Raw genomic sequence first — 22,544 nt, 5'->3', positions numbered from 1 at the left:
TTAAATGCCTATAAATAGACACAAACTTCACTAAAATAATTTGAAACTATGAAATAAGTAAAATCATTTAATAGAAATACATTGATTTTCATCAAAATTGTCTTTTCTAACGCTTATAAAGCATTTTTGTGATTTTCCAATATTTTTTTTTTAACTCAAAAAAAAAATGTGTTTATTTCCAAGCCTCAAGTAATAAAAATTAGAAATTTAATGAATATTTTAATATATTCTGCAAATTATAGCTGAATTTCGTGATTTTTATAATTATGTAAAAACTTAATATTTTTTAAATATAATTTTATTTTTGTAAAATTTTATTTTAAATAAAAGCTTAATTTTTTCTTTAATTAATGATTGATAAATATGAAAAACTTTGCATTAAATTTTCAATATTTTTTGTTGAACCAAAATTATTTTATTAAAATGTTCGAAAAAAAGCTAAAGAAACATGAAAATAATTTACCCTATTATAGTAAAAATATTACATTTTTATATTTCAATCAGAATCTAAATTTAGTCATATTATATCATTATTCTATATTTGCTTATAAAATTGTATTTAAAATTTATAAAGTATACATTTAATAATAAATAGTATGTCATGAATTTTGTATTTTTAAATTGAGTTTTGAAACCGTAGTTTTTAATGAATAACAAGAGAATCATATGTTATAATAATTATTATTATTTTTTATTTTTATAGAAAATTAAAATGTAAAAAAGTAAATGTGATTATATTATATATTTCATATATATATATGTATGTATGTATATTGATTTCAAAGATAAAATATGTATTTTTATTCTGAATTTTAAAATAACGATGAATCATTTATTTAGAGAATGTTTATATGTAAAGATTGATTTATTGAAGTAGTTTTCATATCGTATCATTTTTGATAAACACTATAAAAATGTACTGCCTAATATTATGAATAACAATAAATTATTAAAAATTAAATTAATAACTACTCGTATATTATTAAAAATAAATTTGAATTAAATTCTAAAGAATTTATTTAAAGAATATTACATTTACTATTTATATTTAAATAATATACAATTAGTAAATAAGTTATGAATGAATAAATAAATACTTTGATGATTGTAAGTACAGAAGCTACGATGCAATAGTACCAATTATTTGTAAATTTTCGTCAATCCAATTATTGTATTTTGACAGACATCAACTTCTTTTGTCTCGAATATGTCTTGTCACATCTTCAAAAATAATGATTGCTTGTTGGCTTAAGATAAATAGTGTTGCTTGGTAGAGTAATTTAGAATACAACTATGCGATATTATTGAATTGTTTACCATTTCAATGCATAGATCCTCATGGAGATTATGATTTATCACAAGTCAAAAAATGGGAGTGGTTTAGCGTAGGATAATAGCTTGAAAAGTCGATATTGATTTGAAATTGGTTGGTTTATGGCAAACCCATAAGGGCATCTTATATTCAAATTGATTTAAATACTAACTTAAAATTAAAGATTATAAGAAATGTATTTTATGGTGGAATTTGGATTTAAAACCATGAAAAGCACAATCTAATATTTAGTCATTTTCTTTTTTATTTCAAGCGGCATTCTCAGATTAATCTTTTGCCTGAACATTTTTCTAAGATTATTGAGCTATATATTCGTATTTTAAGCTGAAAATGAGAGTAAAGAATAAAAGAAATGTATATGGATTTATCGCTTTTTGATTAATTTTCTAATTTCAAAACCACTTTTTAATTAGATTTAAATGATATTAAAAGGCTTGATATGCTTGTCACTATTTGAGAATATAATTGATGTGCCATAAACGTAGATAGCTTACATTATGGTTTTTTGATTTATGGAATTATATTTAGAATATCTAACATGAATTTCCGTGATGAAAATCAAGGAAGAGGTCATTCTCTCGAGGAATTCTTTTTTTAATATGAAAAAGAGAAAAAAAGAGCTTTATGATAAGTTTTAAAAGCACAAGCCTTTTATATTATAATAATTAGTAAGTAGAATTATTATAATAGTAAAATTATAAATTAAATATCTATTTTCTATAATGTGGGCCAATAAGAGAATCATATTTTAGATTAATAATTTTGAATATTACCAGCATTAATCTCAATGATATTTTTAAGCATTTTATTTTTAATTAAATATTTTAAAAACCAATTTGGAGGTCTAATTTTTCTAAAGAATCTGATATTAAGATTTTTAAATTATATTAATTAAATATAGTTAAACACATTTTTTTAATTAAAATACAAAGAAAAATGTTACTTATATAAATAATTTTATTTATATTTTATAGAACAAAATGTGTTTTAAACTTTATTTAAATTTCATAAGTTCATAATTATGTAAATACTTCATAAAAATGAAGTGTATTATTATTTATTTAGAATTTTGAAAACATAATATTTTATAAATATTATATATTTCTGATTCTTAATTTATCAAGATTTTAAATTTTTAAACACCGAAAAAATGTGTTTGAAAAAAATATAAAATAAAAAGTGGATTGTTTCAAAATATGAGTGTTATTATTTTTAAAGTAAAGACAATGTTTCTAATAAATAATTTAAAAAAATAAATTTTACTATAAAATAATGTGTGATATTTTTGTTTAAATTAGTTAAAAATGTTCCTATAAATCGGTTAAGGGGAAATGGAGTTAATATTGCATTTGACTATTTTTAAAATTAAGTATTTACTATAACATCAATATTTTGGTGGTTTTTTGAAGAAAAAGTAAATCATTTTACGTTTAATCAAATATTAATTTAGCTACTCATATTTAAGGAATACTAAAGCATAAAATGATTTAAGTCATTATCTTTTATTGACTAAAACTTAAAACTACATAAAGTTTATTGTTAGTGTTTTAGTTGTGACATAGTGATAGATTAAAGATATTATTCGATCTTGCATTATATAACATAAGTTAATTTAATTATGTTGGTGTTTGTGTTTGAATTTTAAAGTTTCAACATGTAAACAATAATAGTCGTAACCTATAGGATTGATGCTTTCAAACGTTGATCTCATATAAAAATTAAAATATGAACTTATACAATTCTTATTAAATAATAATGTGGACATTCTATAAAATATGTAGTCTTAAATTAAGTTTAGTGCGACTTTAAATAACTCGTTTGTTGTACTATTCCACTATTCCACTTCATTCCATTTTGATCATACTGCAACTCTTTAAGTTCAAGGAAAAAAAATAAGAATTGAATAAATGACTATCTTGAGTAAATTGAACATATATTTGAACTTACATAAGTATTGGTTTAATTGGTTTAATTACAGGTACCGGTAAGATACCAGGTCCTGTGGGTGATATGCGTGCGGTAAAATTGACCAATAACAGTGTTTCATTGGTATGGAATCCGCCAAATGATAAGAGTAACGTAACCACATACGTGGTGCACTATCAAAAAGTCAACAATGCTACTGTGCACGAAAATACTATAAAATTGGATCAGGTATAGTATTTATATATATGAACGTATAAATTAAATTAAAAATATATAAAACTATGTAGGGTTCGTTGACTATGAATTTAATTGTATGTGACATTATATACCAATCATTTTGTATGAATCATAGTTTATTATGTTTTTTATAAGTAAAAGCAGAGTAAAATGTATATTAGATAAGATTAAAGAAGAAAAAAAAGAAACAATTTAAATTTAAATTTAAATGGTACCTTTGAATTTTTTTTATGCTCAGCAAGTTGAAGTGACCGAAAACTCAGTTTTTTTGAAGAAATTGGAGACCGGTAAACTCTATAAAGTCTTTGTTGTTTCTAAAAACACACATGGTACATCTTTACCATCATCTATACTTTTACTAAATATCACTGATACAGGTATGATAAATATATCAATATATTTTATTACCTATATCTATTTATATTTGATAAACCTTTTGGTTTCCGTAGATCTGGATAGCAAGGGTGTTGTAGGCGTTACATCTCCACCACATTCACTGTCCGTCTCGGCACACAGTGCCAACTACGTTACTATCACTTGGCAGCCGCCCGAGTTTAGTCACGTTTCTGAAGAAATAACTTATAAGTAAGATTTTTATATTCCGATTGATGTTTGTTTCAAAATGGGTATTTGAACAATTTGAATTTTTATTTATGCATTTGTCATTAATTATTTGAGAATTTATGAAGTTTTATGGTAATTTGTGAAAAGAGCTTTCTGAAAGCAATAAAACTATCCATTCTTAATGTCCATTGTTATTATGTGGGAAAACGAGGCTTTAAAGAAAGTCGAATTTCCCATTTATGCTATATTTTATCAGGAAACTACCATTTACAAAATACCCTTTTAAATTATCGTCTTTACAAGATATCAAACGTATAGCCTAGATAACAATATCGTGCTATTTGCCAATACTAGCTGTAATTTGATACCTATTCAAAAATTATTCTAACTGTTTAGTATTTATAATAATCAGTTTTTGAAAATTTAGTTCATTAAATATATCAATTATTTTCATTACTAAATATAATCACTCAAACATTTTAAGATGACGCACAATTATTAATTAAATGCATGTTGGTTTATTTGTTCTTTTATCGTTTGAATAAAGTTTTGCTTTAGAACATCGATAAGAAATTTGATTATATTTTTCAAAGTTAATGAAAGAAATTTATACAAAGGGTTTTATTTAATATTTTTAATTTATTTTGAGTTTCTATTATTATATATTATATTTTAAAATAATGTAATTTGTAAATTACGTGAGTGATAAAAATATAGAATTATTATTAAGATTGTCGTTTTACGATTAAGTTATATGTTATTTAAATTGTTTAAATTGCATAAATGTTTGTAAGGAAACAGATGTGATATAAATAACCAAAGGGTGCTAAATTTATCCATTTTGAAAAGAATATAATGTATTTATATTCTATTTTATTTAGGTTGTATTGGAAAACTGTAGCAGATACATCTTTTCACCAAGTGGATGTTCCTGTACCAGTGTATACTATAGACAATCTATCACCTAATTCACAGTATATAGTTTATATAGTTGCTATGTCAAAAAATGGAAAAAGCCTGCCTTCAGAAACTCTGATTGCATGGACCGACCCAGCATATCCAGCATTTGTTGAGGTTCGTAGTATATTCTGGTATGAAAATAAATTAAATACGAAAACATTTATTTGTTGTTTTCCCCTTGAAATTTTACCATCGATTTTAAAACAGTTTATGGTAAACTAAATTCAAATACTTATTTACAATTGATTTTTCAATTTCAATTGCCCTTAAAAAAAAAAGAAATATATAATATGCATTTATTTTAAATCAAATTATTAATTCAAACATTTTTAAATAAACTTAATTATTAACGATCATGAATACTATTATTATTGAAAATATTTATTTGGTTTAGATATTTGCAAAAATAAATCATGATAAATATAAGATTGTAGTCAGACCATTGAATATATTATTAACTTAAATTATTTAATTATTTGAGATGACAATGGTTAACGTGAATGTATAAAAATTTAAAGTGTCTCATTTAAACTATCGATTGCTCAGCTCTATAAACGTTACACTATAAAACTCTATAATAAGCTCTATAAAACTTTATAATCAAATTTTGTTAATTTTGTAACGTATTGTTTCTGAAAATAGCCTCCTACAGTCCATCCAATAAATTTGGTAATGGAAGGTAGCAGTATGACAGTATTGTGTATTGCAATGGGCACCCCATCGCCAACCATATCATTATACATATCCGGAAGATTGGTCAGACAAGAAACATCCAGGCACATGGTGACTGTTATCCACAACGTCACACGAGATATGGATGAAATATCATGCTACGCGGACAATGGTTATGGCACGCCAATGCAATCGTCAAGAAAAATCAGTATAAGCTGTAAGTACATTTATTTTAAATATTTTTATATTCAATAATTTTCTCAATATTTACTGTATTCGAAATAAAAGACTTACCTTCTTCTATAAATGAAAAAAAAAGTCGCTATAAATGCATGACAGATAAGAAAAAAATGTTTAAAATGTTTTTTAATAATAAATAAATATACATAAAATACTATATATTTTTATTTAATCTAATACATTATCGTTTTCAAATATTTTTTTAGTTAATTGATACTTTCTATCATATACTAATTAAACAATTTTTTAAACCAAAATAAATATTGCTTGTTGTTTAGGAAATAGTAAAACATATTAATAACTAAATTTTATTCTCAAATTTCTAAAAAACAATATTCATATTTTTTATTAGTTCGAATATCTTAATAAATAATAAATACGTTTCGATCATAATTTAACGAACACTTAGATTGTTAACATGAAAATTTAAAAGTATTCGTACATTCTGTATACCGATGTTTTAGTTATTAAAACTATGAAAGTACATTAAGTAACATTTTGTATGTTTGCTAAATAAATAACAGCTTATATAAAAGCTTTTATATAATGTACGAAATACCATATGCCCAATTTCCTTAATGAGAGTGTGATAATTAAAAGAGAACATTAATAATTCGTTTTCATGGTGTAATCTGAAAATTGTAGTATTTCCTCTGTATTATTAACACCCATTTATTTGTATTCCTCACATTAAATTTACAAATAAAATTACTAAAATAGGTACATAGTCTTATTTTTTTGTTAGATGTTGACAGTGAAGTTTAAAAATAACGCTTTAAAAAACTTATTCAACAATGATAATTTTGTAATACGAATCTTTAAAAATAATTCTTTGAAGTTTTACTAAATGAAAATATGAATAACATGTATTCTTACGCGTACTTTATTAATTTCTCGACTACGTATTGACGATACATAATATTTCCGAATTCGTTAATTTATATAAACTTTCAGTTTGATATATATATAATTTGTTAAACTTTTCAACGGATGTGTACATATACGTACATGTGAATACGTTTATGTGCATAAATGTGAAACGACAAATAAAGGAAAAGTTTAAGACATGTGTCCTTATAAATTATAATGAATACCAATGTTCTGTACATATTTTACTTCATGTTGTTGATTCAAGAAAAAAAAAATCTAATACTTCAACTTTGTTTATGAGTCATATCATAAATTATATTTAGCGATTTAATTACAAATCTCGAAAACAGTTTTACAATGACAAAACACGTTTGCAAAACACAGTTAAATTACTTATAAAGTTGTTGAAACTCCCATGTAACATAATTCACGATGTTTTTTTGATTTATCAAAGCTTTGGTTTTTACCTGGCGTTTTGAATTACACCACAACATACAGTTTTTTCAATAAAGAAAATGAGAGTACTCCTTTTATTTTCAATTTGTTAGTAGTATTTCTATGTCTCAGATTTAACTCTCTTATCTTCACGCCAAGAAGATGGATGTTCTATCTACAATATATATTATATTAGATATATAGAAGACTAAATAAGAAAGACTATACTAGATCAGAAGTTAACTTGAATAATGGTTAAATAAATGTTTTTGGATAGACGTGTTTTTGTAAAGTAAATTCAACTTAGATTTCATGTTATTATTCTTACCATTAATAATTTTTTTCTATAGTCTTTTAATTTCAATCCTAATTACAGTTAAATTCTATATTTTTTTTTTTAATTTACTCTTATTAGTTATTTATTACGAATTCTTTGGATGACTGAAATTTGTATTAAATCTAGGTAACAATTACCATAGATTTTATCGATAATGGTCGTAATGACAATAAAATCTCTTTATTTAGCCTTTATTTTTAAATATGATAGCATCAAATGTATTAACAGTATAAGAAGTGAGTACTCTACATTATATTGATTGTCCCGGGGCATTGCGAAACACTATTCTGTGATTAAATGTGTATAGAGCAAACGTTTTCAATGTAAAACAATATTATATTGGTGAACCGTAATAGTCTGTTGAAGTGTGAAAATTGATAATCTTCCACAGCGGTAATTTTTTATTTTTATGGAAACGGATGAATGCATAATGGGATGAAACGCGAGAGGTTTAATGTGTCTTTTTAATCTCGAAATAGTTAAAACGTACACAACCGCACACGCAACCCTCGTCCTGTAGTTATTATACATTATTGTGCTATTATACGCGTACAGTGTTTTAGCTGTAGAAAAAGTGCCAACTGTTTGATATTTAACGACGAAAAATTCAATGGTGGTTGTAAATTTTAAAACCAGACATTACTTTAACACAAAACATTTGCGGCGGTAATCGCCGGTAAAACTGAATTGTTCTTTCTATACAATATAATATGTTTGCAAATATTATAACCATGTGAGTTCTACGACATTACATTTTTAAGATCGTTAACCAAGCCGCATACGTTAATACGTATACGTATTACATATCGGTAAACCTTGTACGTGTGTCTCGATCGATTTGATTTTCGTCCAGTAAGCAAACGTCGTTTTGCTTGATGTGACGTAATTTCGTCTGTTGGTCGGAAAAAATTTCGTGGCATCAGAAAATAAACGGTTGGTTTCGTTAAGCCAACAACGTACCTATTTACCTATCTGCCAACCGTTTACTCGTATTCGGGTCGTTTGGCGGTCACAACATTTCGCTACGTAGGTAATATTGTATAATACGAATTAGATATATGTCTATGTGCGTGTATATACATATTTTACGTGATATTATTATTATTATGTAACCCGGTCGCCATTTATCCCAAACGATATATCATTAAATACACCATATCCTCCCTCCGGTCGACTACGCGACGATTCCCTCACCGGTGTGCCACAGGGTTGGTTTTTTACTCGGTTTACCGGCAAATCACCGTTGCCTCTACTGCTGTTGTTTCCGGCTCTCGCGCACGAATCATTGTTTTATGCTGATCACAAACACACACACACACACACACACACACACACACACACATTCAGTCCACCGGAGACACGATTTAAGTAAGCTTCAAGACCACGTGACGTGAAATCGATATCGTTCTTGCATACACTTCTTGCCACTACCCACCACCCTGCACCGTCTGTCAGAGATATCACATCAGAATTCGTCAGGGACGGTTCAACTAAATTCGTGCCATAGTGTACAAAGCGGACGCCGTTGTCGTGTCAAAGGGCCATAATAATTGCTGGCGGAAATACTAAGCGGTGTTCGTTTATGATGTTTACCAAAAAAAGTAAGTCGTACTCAAACATTAGTACGCACCTCCTACTACCTTGACAGTTTCGTGCGCGTCAATACACTTCTATTACTGCGGTTTATTACAAGTATGTTATGACATTAAGCGAAAACAGTATATACGTACAGTAGTTGATCGTCCAGCAAAATAATAATTACATAAATTCGTGCAAAAATAACGTGTTTCTTAATACGTATTTATATATGCTTATATTCATAAAATATAATGATAATACATTTTCGAAATAGCATGAAAAAATTAAGTCGTTGTACCATTGAAATACTCGCTTTAATGTCCGTAAGCACACAGAAATAAAATCAATAAAAGTCGTACACCTATTTTAAAATATTCATACACGAAATTGCTTTTTTTGTGAAATAATGTACTATATTATAACGTGTAATTGAGTTATATACGTGTATAATGTCCATTAAATTATGTTATTAAAATAATATGTATACTCAAATATTAAATACAAACTTTGTATTTGTTTATTTTTTTTTTTTTTTTTTTATCGTTATTACTGTAATTTGTTGACGATAATCGTTTTCGACCGAATGAAGCCGCTACATATTCACGGCAATTACGGCGGCTAAAACCTACTCAATACGTGTGATAATAATAATAACAATAATAATAATTATACAATATTCTCCGTGGACATTTTACGACACCGTTCAGTTGTCACACTGTATGTATGTAAGCAATACGATTCGAGGACAAATATAATCGTAATTGCTATTTGGGATCGAATTTTGCTCGATAACCGGTGTTTCGGCTTTGTAACCGAGAATATTCGATTAAATATTCATGGTACCCCATTGCCGGATTCGATTAGCGATTTTTCGCGAACGAACCGAACGGCGCCCGAAGCGGCGACGTGCCCATAAGAATATAATAATTTCACACATCGGTCTTATTTGCAGACGTGCCCAAATTGGTGGCATCCAAGATCACTATGGCCAATCAGGGCGACACCGTGACGCTGGAGTGCATGGTGGACGCGCACCCCGAGCCAAAAATGATGTTCTGGCGGGACGCGCAGGGCCGGACGCCGGTGATCCAGAGCAGTAAACACGACGTGAACGTAATCCGGTCCAAGGAGGACTACACCAAGTTCGTCATGGAGCTGACCATCAGTAAGTTGACGGAGACGGACGACGGCGATTATTTCTGCCACGCCGAGAACTCGTTCGGCAGCTCCACCAAGCCCGTCTCGGTGCGCATCAGGAACTCCGTAAGTCGTGCACAATACAACTTAGTAATATTTCAATTCGGACGGTTACAATATCGTGCACTGGAATTATTGCACTTGCATCTTTTTCCGTTGATCCTTATATTTTATACACGTACGACCCGTGCATTGACCCAAGTGATCTTGCAATGTGTTTCACTTAAATATTGAATTATAATTCAATCAGTATTTTTAAGTAATTCAGACACGTTTGACAAATTTATTTTTATTTAGTGCAGTTTTAACGGTTTTTTATGATTTTCGTACAGTTTCAAAAATATTCAACTTGATTTTATCGTTAATTATATAGACTACATTAGGTAATTATTTTTTTTATTTTCATATTAATTTTCGAAATGATAAGTGTATTTTTAATATGTTTTCATGCGATAGTGCAATCAATTTAATGAGTTTTTCAATGCAATTACTTCACTTCCATAATTATAATATACTCGGCGGCGATAGGCGGCTGTGTTGCAGACAAATCGTATAGCTATACCATTAAGCTGATGCGAAATGGATCGTATAAACGCGTTCACCGATATGATAATACATTTAATTCCGGTTTATCTTGAACATATAAAATAACTCTTGTTTATTATAACAATTATTTTCTGATACCCGATTATTGGAGGTCGCGAGGCGATGGTACCGTCACACCTCCATCACAAATCCCAGAAGTTGCAAGTGCGCCTTCTCGTACCTTCGAGATTACTCCTCTATATGGGGCAATATATTTTTTTATTATTTTGCGGAAATCCACATCTACACATACACACACGAACATATATATATATATATATATATATATATATATATATATATATATATATATATATATATATGTATTGATGAATTTTCAGGGTTCCGGATACGTGCACACAAATGATAAAATACGACAATAGCTTAGGGTTCAGCCCGAGGGCTTAGGACTGCTTTTTTCAGTTTGGCCCCCGGTACGGTGATGAAGTCTTACTGGTTGGTGGGAGGGGGGGGGTAAATTATGCGATGGGCCCACAACAAACGAACATATTGTATGGATATACGGCAAGCTGGGGCGGTGAGTCACGTTACGGAACATTTGTCACGGTAGGATCAAAGGCCGCTGGGGGATTAAATGTGCACCAGGACTCAGGACGTGTTTATATATATATACAAACTACTCATATATATATATATATGTATGTATGTATATATAGATAAATAGAGTGAGAAAGAGAGAGATTAACGAGAAGTATAAACAAAATGCGGTCGGACAAATCCGTGTTTTGCCTGCCATTACCGAGCAATAATAATAATAATAATAATAATTGGAGTTATTAGCAACGAGAATATTGACTGACGTACGTTCGCTTCTGTGACGTTTTTAAATCTTCAAAATCACCTTAACGGGCCCGTGCTGATGCCTGTAAATAAATATTATATTGCATGTGCGAGAGATCCGGGTCCCGGATGACGAGGGCATTAGCATATTATCCATCAGGTGCAGTACCCGTTCTGTTTGACCTGATACCTTTATATTTACAGTTTAACCCATCACAAATTATTATTAGTATTATTGTCGTTCAAAACACGTATTTTGACCGGCTATATATCATCAGTGTTTCGTTTTACCTATTTCGGAAACTATATATACATAACAGCTTTCCTTCATAAACAAATTTATGTTTTAAACCTTCTTCCTTCAACGTTAGGAATCAATGTTGATCGTTATGCCTACACCGTGACGCATACTAATAATAAGTTTTTTATGACTTCACGTGTGTATGACTGTGTATGCCTTATTGCATAAAAATAAGGTTCGTTATTTCAAATATCACTTGACGATCCAACTGTCTCTATTGGCTCCGTATTGACTTTATACGCCTAACTAGTAATGATACATACCTACATATGATGTTTTTTGTTGAATTCAGGTGACGACTAACAACGTGACGCACTGTTGCGTCCAACAAAATGTAACGGCGGGTTGCTTGGACGCATGTTCATCGTCTTACATGGATATCAACGTGGCCATTGCCAGGACGGATTGCTTCAACGATTTTGATAAACTGATGAAATGCGCATCAGGTATACCTACTGTATGAAATAAACTATAATTTGCAATTTCTATGCATCAAATTATCACTCAGAATAATTTTAATACTTTGTTTAGACTTTTGGAAGAGGGTAACTTGAGAACATTTTGGGGAGCTAAACTATCCTTTCGAACTGTCACCGCTTTGTGTTTTGATTTTGTTATTAATTTTTTATTTTTTTTTTTTTATTGTTTTCGCGTTTCAGATGGATCGGACCACAGAGCTTGTTGTTCTGATCGCGGAGTGCCCAGACGCTGTTTGGAATGGTGCCGCGGCGAACCTGTCAACAACAAGATGTGCGTGTTATCCTATTCAAAGTCTATATTGGCATGCTTTGATGAGCTCAGGGGTATGTTTCAAAATTATTATACGTTAATGATTTCTGCATCATATTATTCTTGTTTTAATGCGCGTACGCGACGATATTTCATGTTTTGAGTAAACTAACGCGTTTAATTAACTAACTAACGCGTATTTGATATACTTGTTTTATAGACAAGCTGCCGGGTCCTCCGATTAACGTGCGCATAGAGAATGTGGACGCCCACACAGTTACAGTCAAATGGGATCCGCCGACCAAGAACCCCCGGACCGTCGAAGTGTACAGGTGTGAAATAATATAACATTAGTGTAATAATATTGTGACCAACGGCCCGGAAAATGGCACTATGTTTTCGTTTGCGGGGAATACTATATTCTACACATCCGCCAAAGACGGTTATATTTGTTATGAGTCTTACATTGGGCAGGGGAGGTTTAGACTTTCTTCTTCACCATAAGTACAAATAACCATCATCAGCAACCCTAGACCCTAGCGTAATTGGTTACTTAAGTTACCCACTCTAAAAAAAAAAATTTAATTTCTATGGCACTGGTTGTAAACATATCTAGTAAGCTGACTTTTTTTGGATGAAAAATGCCACTATAAATACAATCAACCTATCCCGAGATGTATTGTTCTAAGCATGTGTGCGATTCTACAATTTCAGGGTATTTTGGAGACGTGTGGGCAACAATAGCCCGGAAAAGAACGACACCAAAGAAACGTCCTTAAGAATTGGCAGTCTCAAGGATGATTTGACATATGAACTAGTGCTCAAAGCTGGCAACTCAAAGGGCATGAGCACGCTCACTGAGCCTATTAGGTTTACCACTGCCGAAAAGGACGTGACTTCAGCTGCCAGCATGGGTGAGTTTGCATTTTAATCGATAAAAAAAGAAAAGTTCAAAGAATGCATTAAAAAATTATTTCGCATTTATTAAATGTTAATCGTAACGATGAAAATACAGGCCATGGGGCTAAAATAAAAAAAAAACTTTCCCGACGAAAACATTGTTTAGCTGGTTCTTTTTTATCGAGCACTTGTCTGTTTGCAAATAGCAAAACTTTCCATTTTTTCTTATTATTGAGAAAACATCGTAAACTTTCTAATTAGTATATGTTATATGGTTTATTTTTTCCAACATTTCAGAAACATATTTAAAAAAAATAAAATTAGGTATTATATGGGTTATCTTACTCATCGTGAACTCATCATAACTTTTATTTTAGTTTCATAAAGTATATAATTTTAAACTATTTGATTTTTAACTGAGGGTAAATTAATTTTATTAAAATAAATATTCAAGGAGAAAAATAAAAAAATATATTTTATAAAACTCAATTGATATTGACTTTCGGCTTGAACTGAAGAGCAGTTTCTCAAAAAAAAATTATTCAATCTATTATCGTTTTATCAATATGATAAATTATTCTTTTTAAGTACCTATATATAGAGCTCAATGAAAAATGTAATTGTTAGTAAAATATACATATATATATTTTAGGCGAAAGCCGAGCTGATATTGGAACTCTATTTGGAGTATTTGTTGCCATTTTGATCGTTGGTGGTATAGTAGCTGGTGTAGTTTATTACATGCACGCCCATGGTAATTTATTACATAAATCGTCAAGTGGTGTATCATTTGAAAATCCAAGTTACCTCAGGGAAGTCAACATGGAAAATATGGTAATTATTACATATTTCTTTCAGTTATTAATATTATTACTACTTTATATAAAATATATATATAACAAAACATCAATAAATGTTATATTATAATAAATCGCATAAATTCAGTCAATAATAATGGTTATTGATCAATATATTTAAATTATTATTTAGTAAATGTATGGAATTTTCATAATTATACATATATCCCGCCATAACTTATAAACTACACTTCATGCATATTGCCATGAAATTAATATAAAAAAAATTAAATTAGGTATAGGGCAAATATTTAATAATTAAAAGTAATCAACACATGCAAACAAAATATTTAATACGGTATATTATATGGTATTTCTCGACATTAATATTTCCAATGAACTTTCTAATTAGTTTCATATCTAAAATTTACAAAAAAAAAATGAATAGATTTTTATGGGAAATTATATTTCGAAATACAAGATCGTAAAAATAAATAATATAGTGAACTCAAAAATAATTTTAAATACCCATAAATTAAAATAAATATCACCGTTTAAACATTATACACGTACTATATATATGTATGAATTATATTTCATTTTTGATTTTAACAACATTATTTTTCAAACAGTAAGAGTGAAAATAACTAGATAATTTAAAATAATCTATAAAATTTAAGAATTTGGAAAAAAAATAAAAAAATCATTAACAATATTGTAATACAAATAATAAGTATTCTGATAATTTAAAATATCGTTATTTCATTACATTAAAAATATTTAAAACCCATTCAAAAATGAATCGTATTGAATGCGGAACAAATTAGGTTTCCTATTTTATTTTCAACACGAATAATTTAAATGAATATATTTAATATAAGTTTAATGTTTAACAATATTTTGTTGAATATATAATTGATTATTCTGTACTAACCAAACTTCATAAATAATATTATTGTTATTAAATCAAATATTTTATTTCTTAGAACTCATGGTAATTTGTAAGTAATAATCCACATATTACGTAGTAATATTGTATTGTTTTTATAACAAATAAATTAACTTAAATTAGTAACATGTACTCTCTGATGTATAAAATATTAAATAGTTTATTAACGCTATAATGATAAAAAATATAAATAATATTATTACGTAAGCAAACAAATATGACGATATTGGAAAATAATCTTATTTGTATTGTAGAATAATACTGATCTGCCTTACTCGGCATCCGTCAACGGTGTTGGTACCGCCGAATGGAAACAAGACCATTTGCACACAGCCACCGAAGTGCCTCCCACATTATACGAAGAACTTAAACTTGGATCGGATGGAGCTGGGTTTAAAAGATTAAAGCCATAGACACCACAGGTCGGGTAATCTATAAAACCCGTTTTCTCTACTCGAAGAAAAAAAATATATATTTATATGTAAGTCAATGAAATCACATTGATTATTTATAAACGATATATATATATATATATATATATATATATAGCATTTTATTTTAAGCACTAAGGACGCAAATTATATTTTTTAATAACACGAAAAAAATTTAAATACTGCGTATAAATATATACATAGTTTTAGGAAAAAATGGTGGTTAGGGAGAGGCCTATTTGTCATCGGGATAGATAAATATTCATAATTTAGCGTCTTTATAATTCGTTTTGCTTTCGGGCTTCCCACACTTTGCTTTAGATATTTAACGGACCAAAAAAAAAAAAAAAAAAAATGAGCAACCAAAATTCGATGCGTGTTCGATGCTTACGACATAAGGCGTTAAATAGTTTATCGGAAGAAAATTAACTGGTCATTAGATGAATTTCTGTAGGGTATACATATACAATATTTTAAGTTTGCGCGATGTACATGGCATATATGTGTATGCATGCGTAAAAACGTCTTGTTAATAATAATATTATTGTACCATACGTAAATACACGTACCTAAACACCGCTACTATGTATAGTCATAATTAGGTATGATATAATGTAAAATGTTTTTATTTAAGTTTAATATTATTGTTTAAAAAGTTTTTTTTTGTAAATTAAGGAAAAAAAATTGTCTTTAAGACGTATTAACGTTTGTAACCACTGTGATCTCTATTGTAATATCTATATTATATATACGTATATAATATACAGATAAAAATAACAACTCGCACCCGTCGTATTAAAATCGAATAGAATTACGATTACTGAAATTTTAACGAATTTGTGGTTTTTGTACAGTGTATAGAATTACATGCGAAAATATAAAAAGAGTGTTTTGTTTATTTTCTATGGTCATATGTTTTATATACGTTTATACCCTCGAATCATTTCCTATACCTTGGTGAAACAAAACTCTTTCTGTGTGTCTTGCACACACCGGCTATTAAGTAATGAAATGAGAATTTTTGAAAATGGTCGTACAAGCGTATGAAAATATTATACGCTCGATATCCATTTGAAATTATTGCCTCTTATTATGCCGCTAATATCCCGGCGAGGACGATATGTAACTGAAGACAATTTAGCCAGGAATTAAATCGGATACACGTGAGGATAATTAAGTACAATACAGCGATTGCATTAGCATCAAGTCGATGAACTGTTAAAATGAGTAATTGATTACGTAGTTTTCAGAAAAACGATCGGACAAAAATAAAAGACGAATATTACGAATTTACGACCGTATACCGTAGTAAGCGAAGTGTGCGGGAGATAATGTGAGCGGTGGTGGTTGAAGGTTGGGACGGCAAACAATTTGAGTGGAAACGTATTTTATTTTGTAAAGTGATTCTCAAAATAATATCGGCAGCTGTAATTGTACGTTTAAAATATGTACTTGCTGTGCACATACGATTATTAAAATATTGTCGTGCGATGAACATTGGAAGAAAATTAAGAATATATTTTAACTCTTATTGCAAACAATTGCTAATGAGTTTTTTTTCACTGAAAAATCACTAAAATAGTATCAAGAACAACAACCACGGGATCGAAAACATATTTCACGTTTTCGACGTTGACCCGTACGTAAAGTATCGTGTGCAATTCGCCTGTTTTGTATTATGCGTTGATAATTTTACATTGTTATAGGGTGAGGGTGCAGATAAATATTATTTATGGGGGAGGGGGCTGATACATTTAGGTGATAATTGTTTTTATTATTACCTATTTGCTTACTAGCCGGGATTTCGGCAATTAGGGGAGGGGGCGAGAAGGTTTGAACCTCCGGCTCCCCACCACTTACGTCACTGTAATAAGAGTACAATAACGTTAAACGCGCTCCGATAAGATCGCCTGGGCACAAAGCGACTGGAAATTCTCCGCGACAACGGTCGGAATAGTTTTCCTGAATAACACGCGCTCTCATTATTTACACTGCACTGCTGTGTGTTTCACATCGATGGCTAATGGAATAAAGTTTCGGGTAATGAACACCGCCGTTTCGAAAACGATACGGACCGCAATGGCGTACTAATCAAACGGCGCCTTCCGTAAAACGCAACTGCGGTCGCGACGATGTACGTATGTGTGTAGCTCAGCGGTATTGGTCCGATTGTGCGGCGTTTGCCACCGGGAGAGGCGCATGAATTTTAATATTCCGCAGACGGTTTTTGTGACGCGAACGGAAATATCTTAAAACAATTGCAACTTAATTCGTGTGATATTCGAGGGAGGCGTTACGAATGTTTGTTTTCATTTCCGTAGTCGAACGAAAAACGCGTTTGGTAATCGGGTACATCGTAGCGCGTTGCACGTTTCTGACGCATTTACGCGCTTACAAGCGTGGTAACTATTACGCGTGGATAATGCGTGTTCGCAATAAACAATGATACCTACTACGTTTCGCGTAAATTGATTCGCTGCGAAACACGAGTATAAATAATTAAACCGGACCAGAGAATGCGGCACGAACGTTCAGACTGTACAGACGCGAATGGACTGCGAATGGCATGTACGGTTAAACTCGGCGAATCGGAGTTCACAAAACTTTTTCTACTTACGTTTAAATCGGTTTGTGTTGGTGTGTACGATTGTGCTTGTGTACGATTGGAATTAAATTTGAAGACAAAACGACATGTGACAGGAGAAGCTGGGAAGGGGATCGTTATAATAAAATCAAATATTTCGCACAAAAACGTAAAAGTTTATCGTTAGGTTAGACAAGTGCTAAATTACGCCGAACGATTAAAAAAGTGGTCGTATTACAGATTCTTAAACCGGAACCACAGTCTCGTGGCGTAATGATTGCCGCTTTTTATTTTTCAACCCTTCCTTTACTTTTCCGTAACACGAATAAAAATGCGTTTCGCGTCGTTTTAACCGCACGCAAAATAATCTTATAACCCAAAAGCACGAAACTGATGCACGCGTTTTAATGTGTTCCGTGCGAGATACAGGCTAATACTTAGTGGGAAAATACTTAAAAGCATCGAGCAGCCAGCTGCGTGCGCGCGGCGAAACGGAATAAATGAATTTAAATTTGAAATTAAACATCATGTTATTATTATACAGCGCCAAAACCACGTTACGCATTATTTGAGGCCGTTCGACGTGTGCGGTCGCGGAAATGTAGTAGTAGTCGCCTCCAACAATAATACCGAAAACTGTTATACATCGCGTTCATCCGCAACGGTTAAATTACGATTATTATTATTATTATTATAATATTGTCGGTCGGACTGAATTTCGGTTAGGCGAGGAACTGAAACTTTCGTTAGGACCACTAAGGAACATTACGAGTAAACACTGGATACGGTATTTGTCACGTCGACATGCGACCGAAAACACGCATTTACAACGAATGTTGGTGTGCTCGAATAACGAACGAACGTCCACGCACCACATCTAGTGAGACGGAAACAGTTGTTGACTGCAAATCACTCGGAAGTATGCGAAATCGTTGTAAATCTGCTGTAAAAAGTTAAATTTGCGGGTAACGGGTAAATCGAGATTTCGACTTCGTGCAGTCGATGTTCGGGATGAAAAAGAAAAAAAAACTTTTTTAATAACGGTGTTTTGTTTTTCGCGCGCGCTGTACGTTTCAACGTTTCCTTTTCGTCGCGGAAAACGACCATCAGATGGACGTTTCATCGGGACAAAAATAAAATAAAAATATCCTCATCGTTTCCGACCGACTTCGCGCGTTGCTCATACGTCCGAACCGTTCGATTTCCCGCCGCGCATCCCGCTCGAGAACGGCATTGTTTTAACGAAACGTCGCGGTGGTCGTGAGCCAGTGGCGTATTTATGGGGGGGCGAGGGGGCCCGGGTCCCCTCCGAAATGAAAAACACCATTGTTAAAGATTGTTATTCTTAACATGGATATGTCTTAATGCTGGAGGTTTCCGAAAATTTATCGCGACACTGAGAATGTTGCTTATGCGATAATTTAAAATTTTTTATTTATAAAATATGTTTATTCTTTTAAGAAAATATGTGGTGAATTTTGAGTGACTCTAATAAAAAAATTTGTTTATTACAATGTAGTTTTTATACTTTTAAAAAATAATAAATCATTAAAAAAATTGAGTTTCTTATTTTTCTGATGGTGTAAAGACTGTCGAGAAGTCTTATAGTGCTAAAGTAATTTTTTTCGTAATAGTGTGCTTCCTCCTTCCTTTCCACCCAAAAATCAAATACATAATCGGCCCCCTCCGAAATGAAAACCTATATACGCCACTGTCGTGAGCCGTTGCGGATCGCGAACGGGCCCGCCGGCCAGTATTTTTCTCGCGCCGAATCAAACACGAAGGGAGAAAGTAATTACATTTTAAATGGTTCAACCATCCATTACTCCTCCGGTGGCGCGCGCACGTCGCCGCCACCGTGACGGTCGCGTTCGCGTTGTTCGCGTCTACGCGACGGCGGCGGCGGCGGCGAAGATTAATTACACCGGGAATAAACTTTGGGCGCGCATTGTCTACTTCCCGTCGTCGTAAGTGCACGGGCTCCTCGACACGCGCGCGGTGCACGTGTGTGTGCACGCCGACGCACGTACGTGACCGTACACGCGCATCGATACACGAACTCGTCGCGCGACACTTATCGCCCCCGGGTGCATATCAGCATTCTGGGGTCGGTCTCGGCCAGTGGCGTAGCCAAGGGGGGGGGCTAAGGGGGCTATAGCCTCCCCCATGGGCCGTGTTTATATGTATAATGTATCTTGACTATTTAATAGAATCAATGATCGTTTTAATCAAAGGCTTATTGATGTTCTGCCACTCGAAGGACTTATTCCGGCCAATTTAAATATGTATGACGATAAAAATATTATAAAAACTGCTAAAATACATGTCCAAGATCTCCATGATGATACCTCAACTACAATCAGAGCTGACCTGTTCGTATGGAGGCAACAGTGGAGTCAAAATACTATTCCAAAACCGAATTCTGCTCTTGATTCACTCTCTCATCGCACCAATCTTCGACATAACATTAAAATACTTTTACAATTATTCGCCACGTTACCAGTTACCTCTTTCACTCCGGAAAGAACGTTTTCAGCACTTAATCGCTTAAATTTTTTTTTAAGAAGCACCCTGTCGGAAAACAGACTGAATGGGTTAGCTATAGCTAATATAAATAAAAAATAGCAATTCGATAAAAGTGAAATAATAACTGAATTTGTCAAAAATTCGCCTAAGAGGATTCAGCTGTCAGAGTGGAGCAAGTGACTGAACACTGAAACCAAAATTATTATTATTATTATTATAAATTATATATTAATAAATATTTTTAAAACTATACTAAAATGCTTGAATTACGTTTAGAAACTTGGTGGTAGGGTTAAGGGTGAATTCTCATATCCTCTCTTACCTTGCTTATCCAAAAAAGTTGTTAGCCCCCCTCATTTAAAAATCCTGGCTACGCCACTGGTCTCGGAACCGGTTATCGTTTTAGCTTTCCGATTAGTCGTTTGATTTTGCCACGCTTTTTAAAAACTGTTATCTGGTATTATGTGTTATTTAATATTAATTTCTTTTACAAAGTGTGAATATAAATAATCTTAAAAAGGGTTTTTACTTTTTATTTTTTGTAGGTAGCTTTTTAAGTAAAATATTACAAGTCGAAAAGTTTCTTAAAATGTTTAAATTAGTGGAATTTAATGATAATTAATTGCGTTCTAATATGTTTTCACACACCAGCTTGTATTAGTATTTTTACCGTGAACACTAATCCAGTTACAAATATCTTGTTCGGAAAACATGTTAGAACGAAATTAATTATTATCAAATTCCATTAATTTAAACGTTTTAAGATACTTTTAGACTTATAATATTTTATTTAAAAAGCTACCAATTAAAAGTCAAAAAATCATTTTAAGATACTTTTTGAGTAATAATATTTTACTTGAAAAGCTACCTACGAAAATTCAAAAGTAAAAACCCATTTTAAGATTATTTATACTCATACTTCATAATAGTATCATGAATAATAAACAGGCATTGCAATTCGATAGTATTAAATAACACATAATACTAGATAACAAGGTTATAGGTAAGAGTTTTTAAAAAGCGTGGCAAAACCAAACGACCAATCGGAAAGCTAAAACGATAACCGGTGCCGAGACCGACCCCAGAATGCTAATATGCGCCCCGGACGGTGCGTGCGCGCACAAAATTACGCTCCGAACAAAGTTGTTTCCGAACGACACGGCCGTCACCGGAGCGCGCACCGTTGACGTACGCGTCCATAGGTACGCATCGTACGTATCGGACGGATCGTATGAAACGGATTTAAGAACTATTAGTATAATAAGTTATATACATATGCGTCCACTGACCGGCAGCGGACGGATCGCGCGCATCGGTTCGTCGGTAGCGTCGATGAAAATTGATCGAAGGGGCAACTTTTCCGACTGGTGCGGATGACACCGTACGGATTCCGTTACGATAATGCGAACGTTACTAAAAAAAAAAAAAAACCGATCGTCGCATCGGCAACATGATTGCTATCGGTGCAGTGCTACCACAATTCGATCCGTTTCATACGATCCGCCCGATGCGTACCTATAAGGTCTACTTACACATAACCGCTCCGTGTCCGTTCCGTATCCGCACTATCCGTGTCCGTGCTTTAAAATTTG

General features: G+C 31.6%; 1 protein-coding gene across 3 annotated transcripts in view; it reads left to right on the top strand.

Moving 5' to 3' along the window:
* The window catches only part of LOC112682832 (Ig-like and fibronectin type-III domain-containing protein 2), a 93,471-nt gene extending 77,530 nt beyond the window's left edge, over positions 1–15,941 (top strand). For 2 of the 3 annotated variants that reach the window (XM_025553581.1, XM_025553582.1), the window contains 12 exons: positions 3,312–3,487; positions 3,735–3,873; positions 3,946–4,081; positions 4,942–5,134; positions 5,663–5,909; positions 10,105–10,415; positions 12,329–12,482; positions 12,696–12,839; positions 12,986–13,097; positions 13,480–13,679; positions 14,318–14,499; positions 15,666–15,941. In XM_025553581.1, the coding sequence (XP_025409366.1) occupies positions 3,312–3,487; positions 3,735–3,873; positions 3,946–4,081; positions 4,942–5,134; positions 5,663–5,909; positions 10,105–10,415; positions 12,329–12,482; positions 12,696–12,839; positions 12,986–13,097; positions 13,480–13,679; positions 14,318–14,499; positions 15,666–15,824 (2,153 nt within the window). In that variant the 3' untranslated portion in view covers positions 15,825–15,941. Of the gene's footprint in view, positions 1–3,311; positions 3,488–3,734; positions 3,874–3,945; positions 4,082–4,941; positions 5,135–5,662; positions 5,910–10,104; positions 10,416–12,328; positions 12,483–12,695; positions 12,840–12,985; positions 13,098–13,479; positions 13,680–14,317; positions 14,500–15,448; positions 15,464–15,665 lie in introns of all 3 variants that reach the window. The other variant, XM_025553583.1, reaches the window with a different exon arrangement.
* The last annotated feature ends 6,603 nt before the right edge of the window (positions 15,942–22,544 follow it).

This window comes from Sipha flava, unplaced genomic scaffold (genome assembly GCF_003268045.1).
Source record: "Sipha flava isolate LNK unplaced genomic scaffold, YSA_version1 212_pilon_pilon, whole genome shotgun sequence".
Classification (NCBI taxonomy): domain Eukaryota; kingdom Metazoa; phylum Arthropoda; class Insecta; order Hemiptera; family Aphididae; genus Sipha; species Sipha flava.
This window is presented reverse-complemented; position numbering and strand designations above follow the sequence as displayed.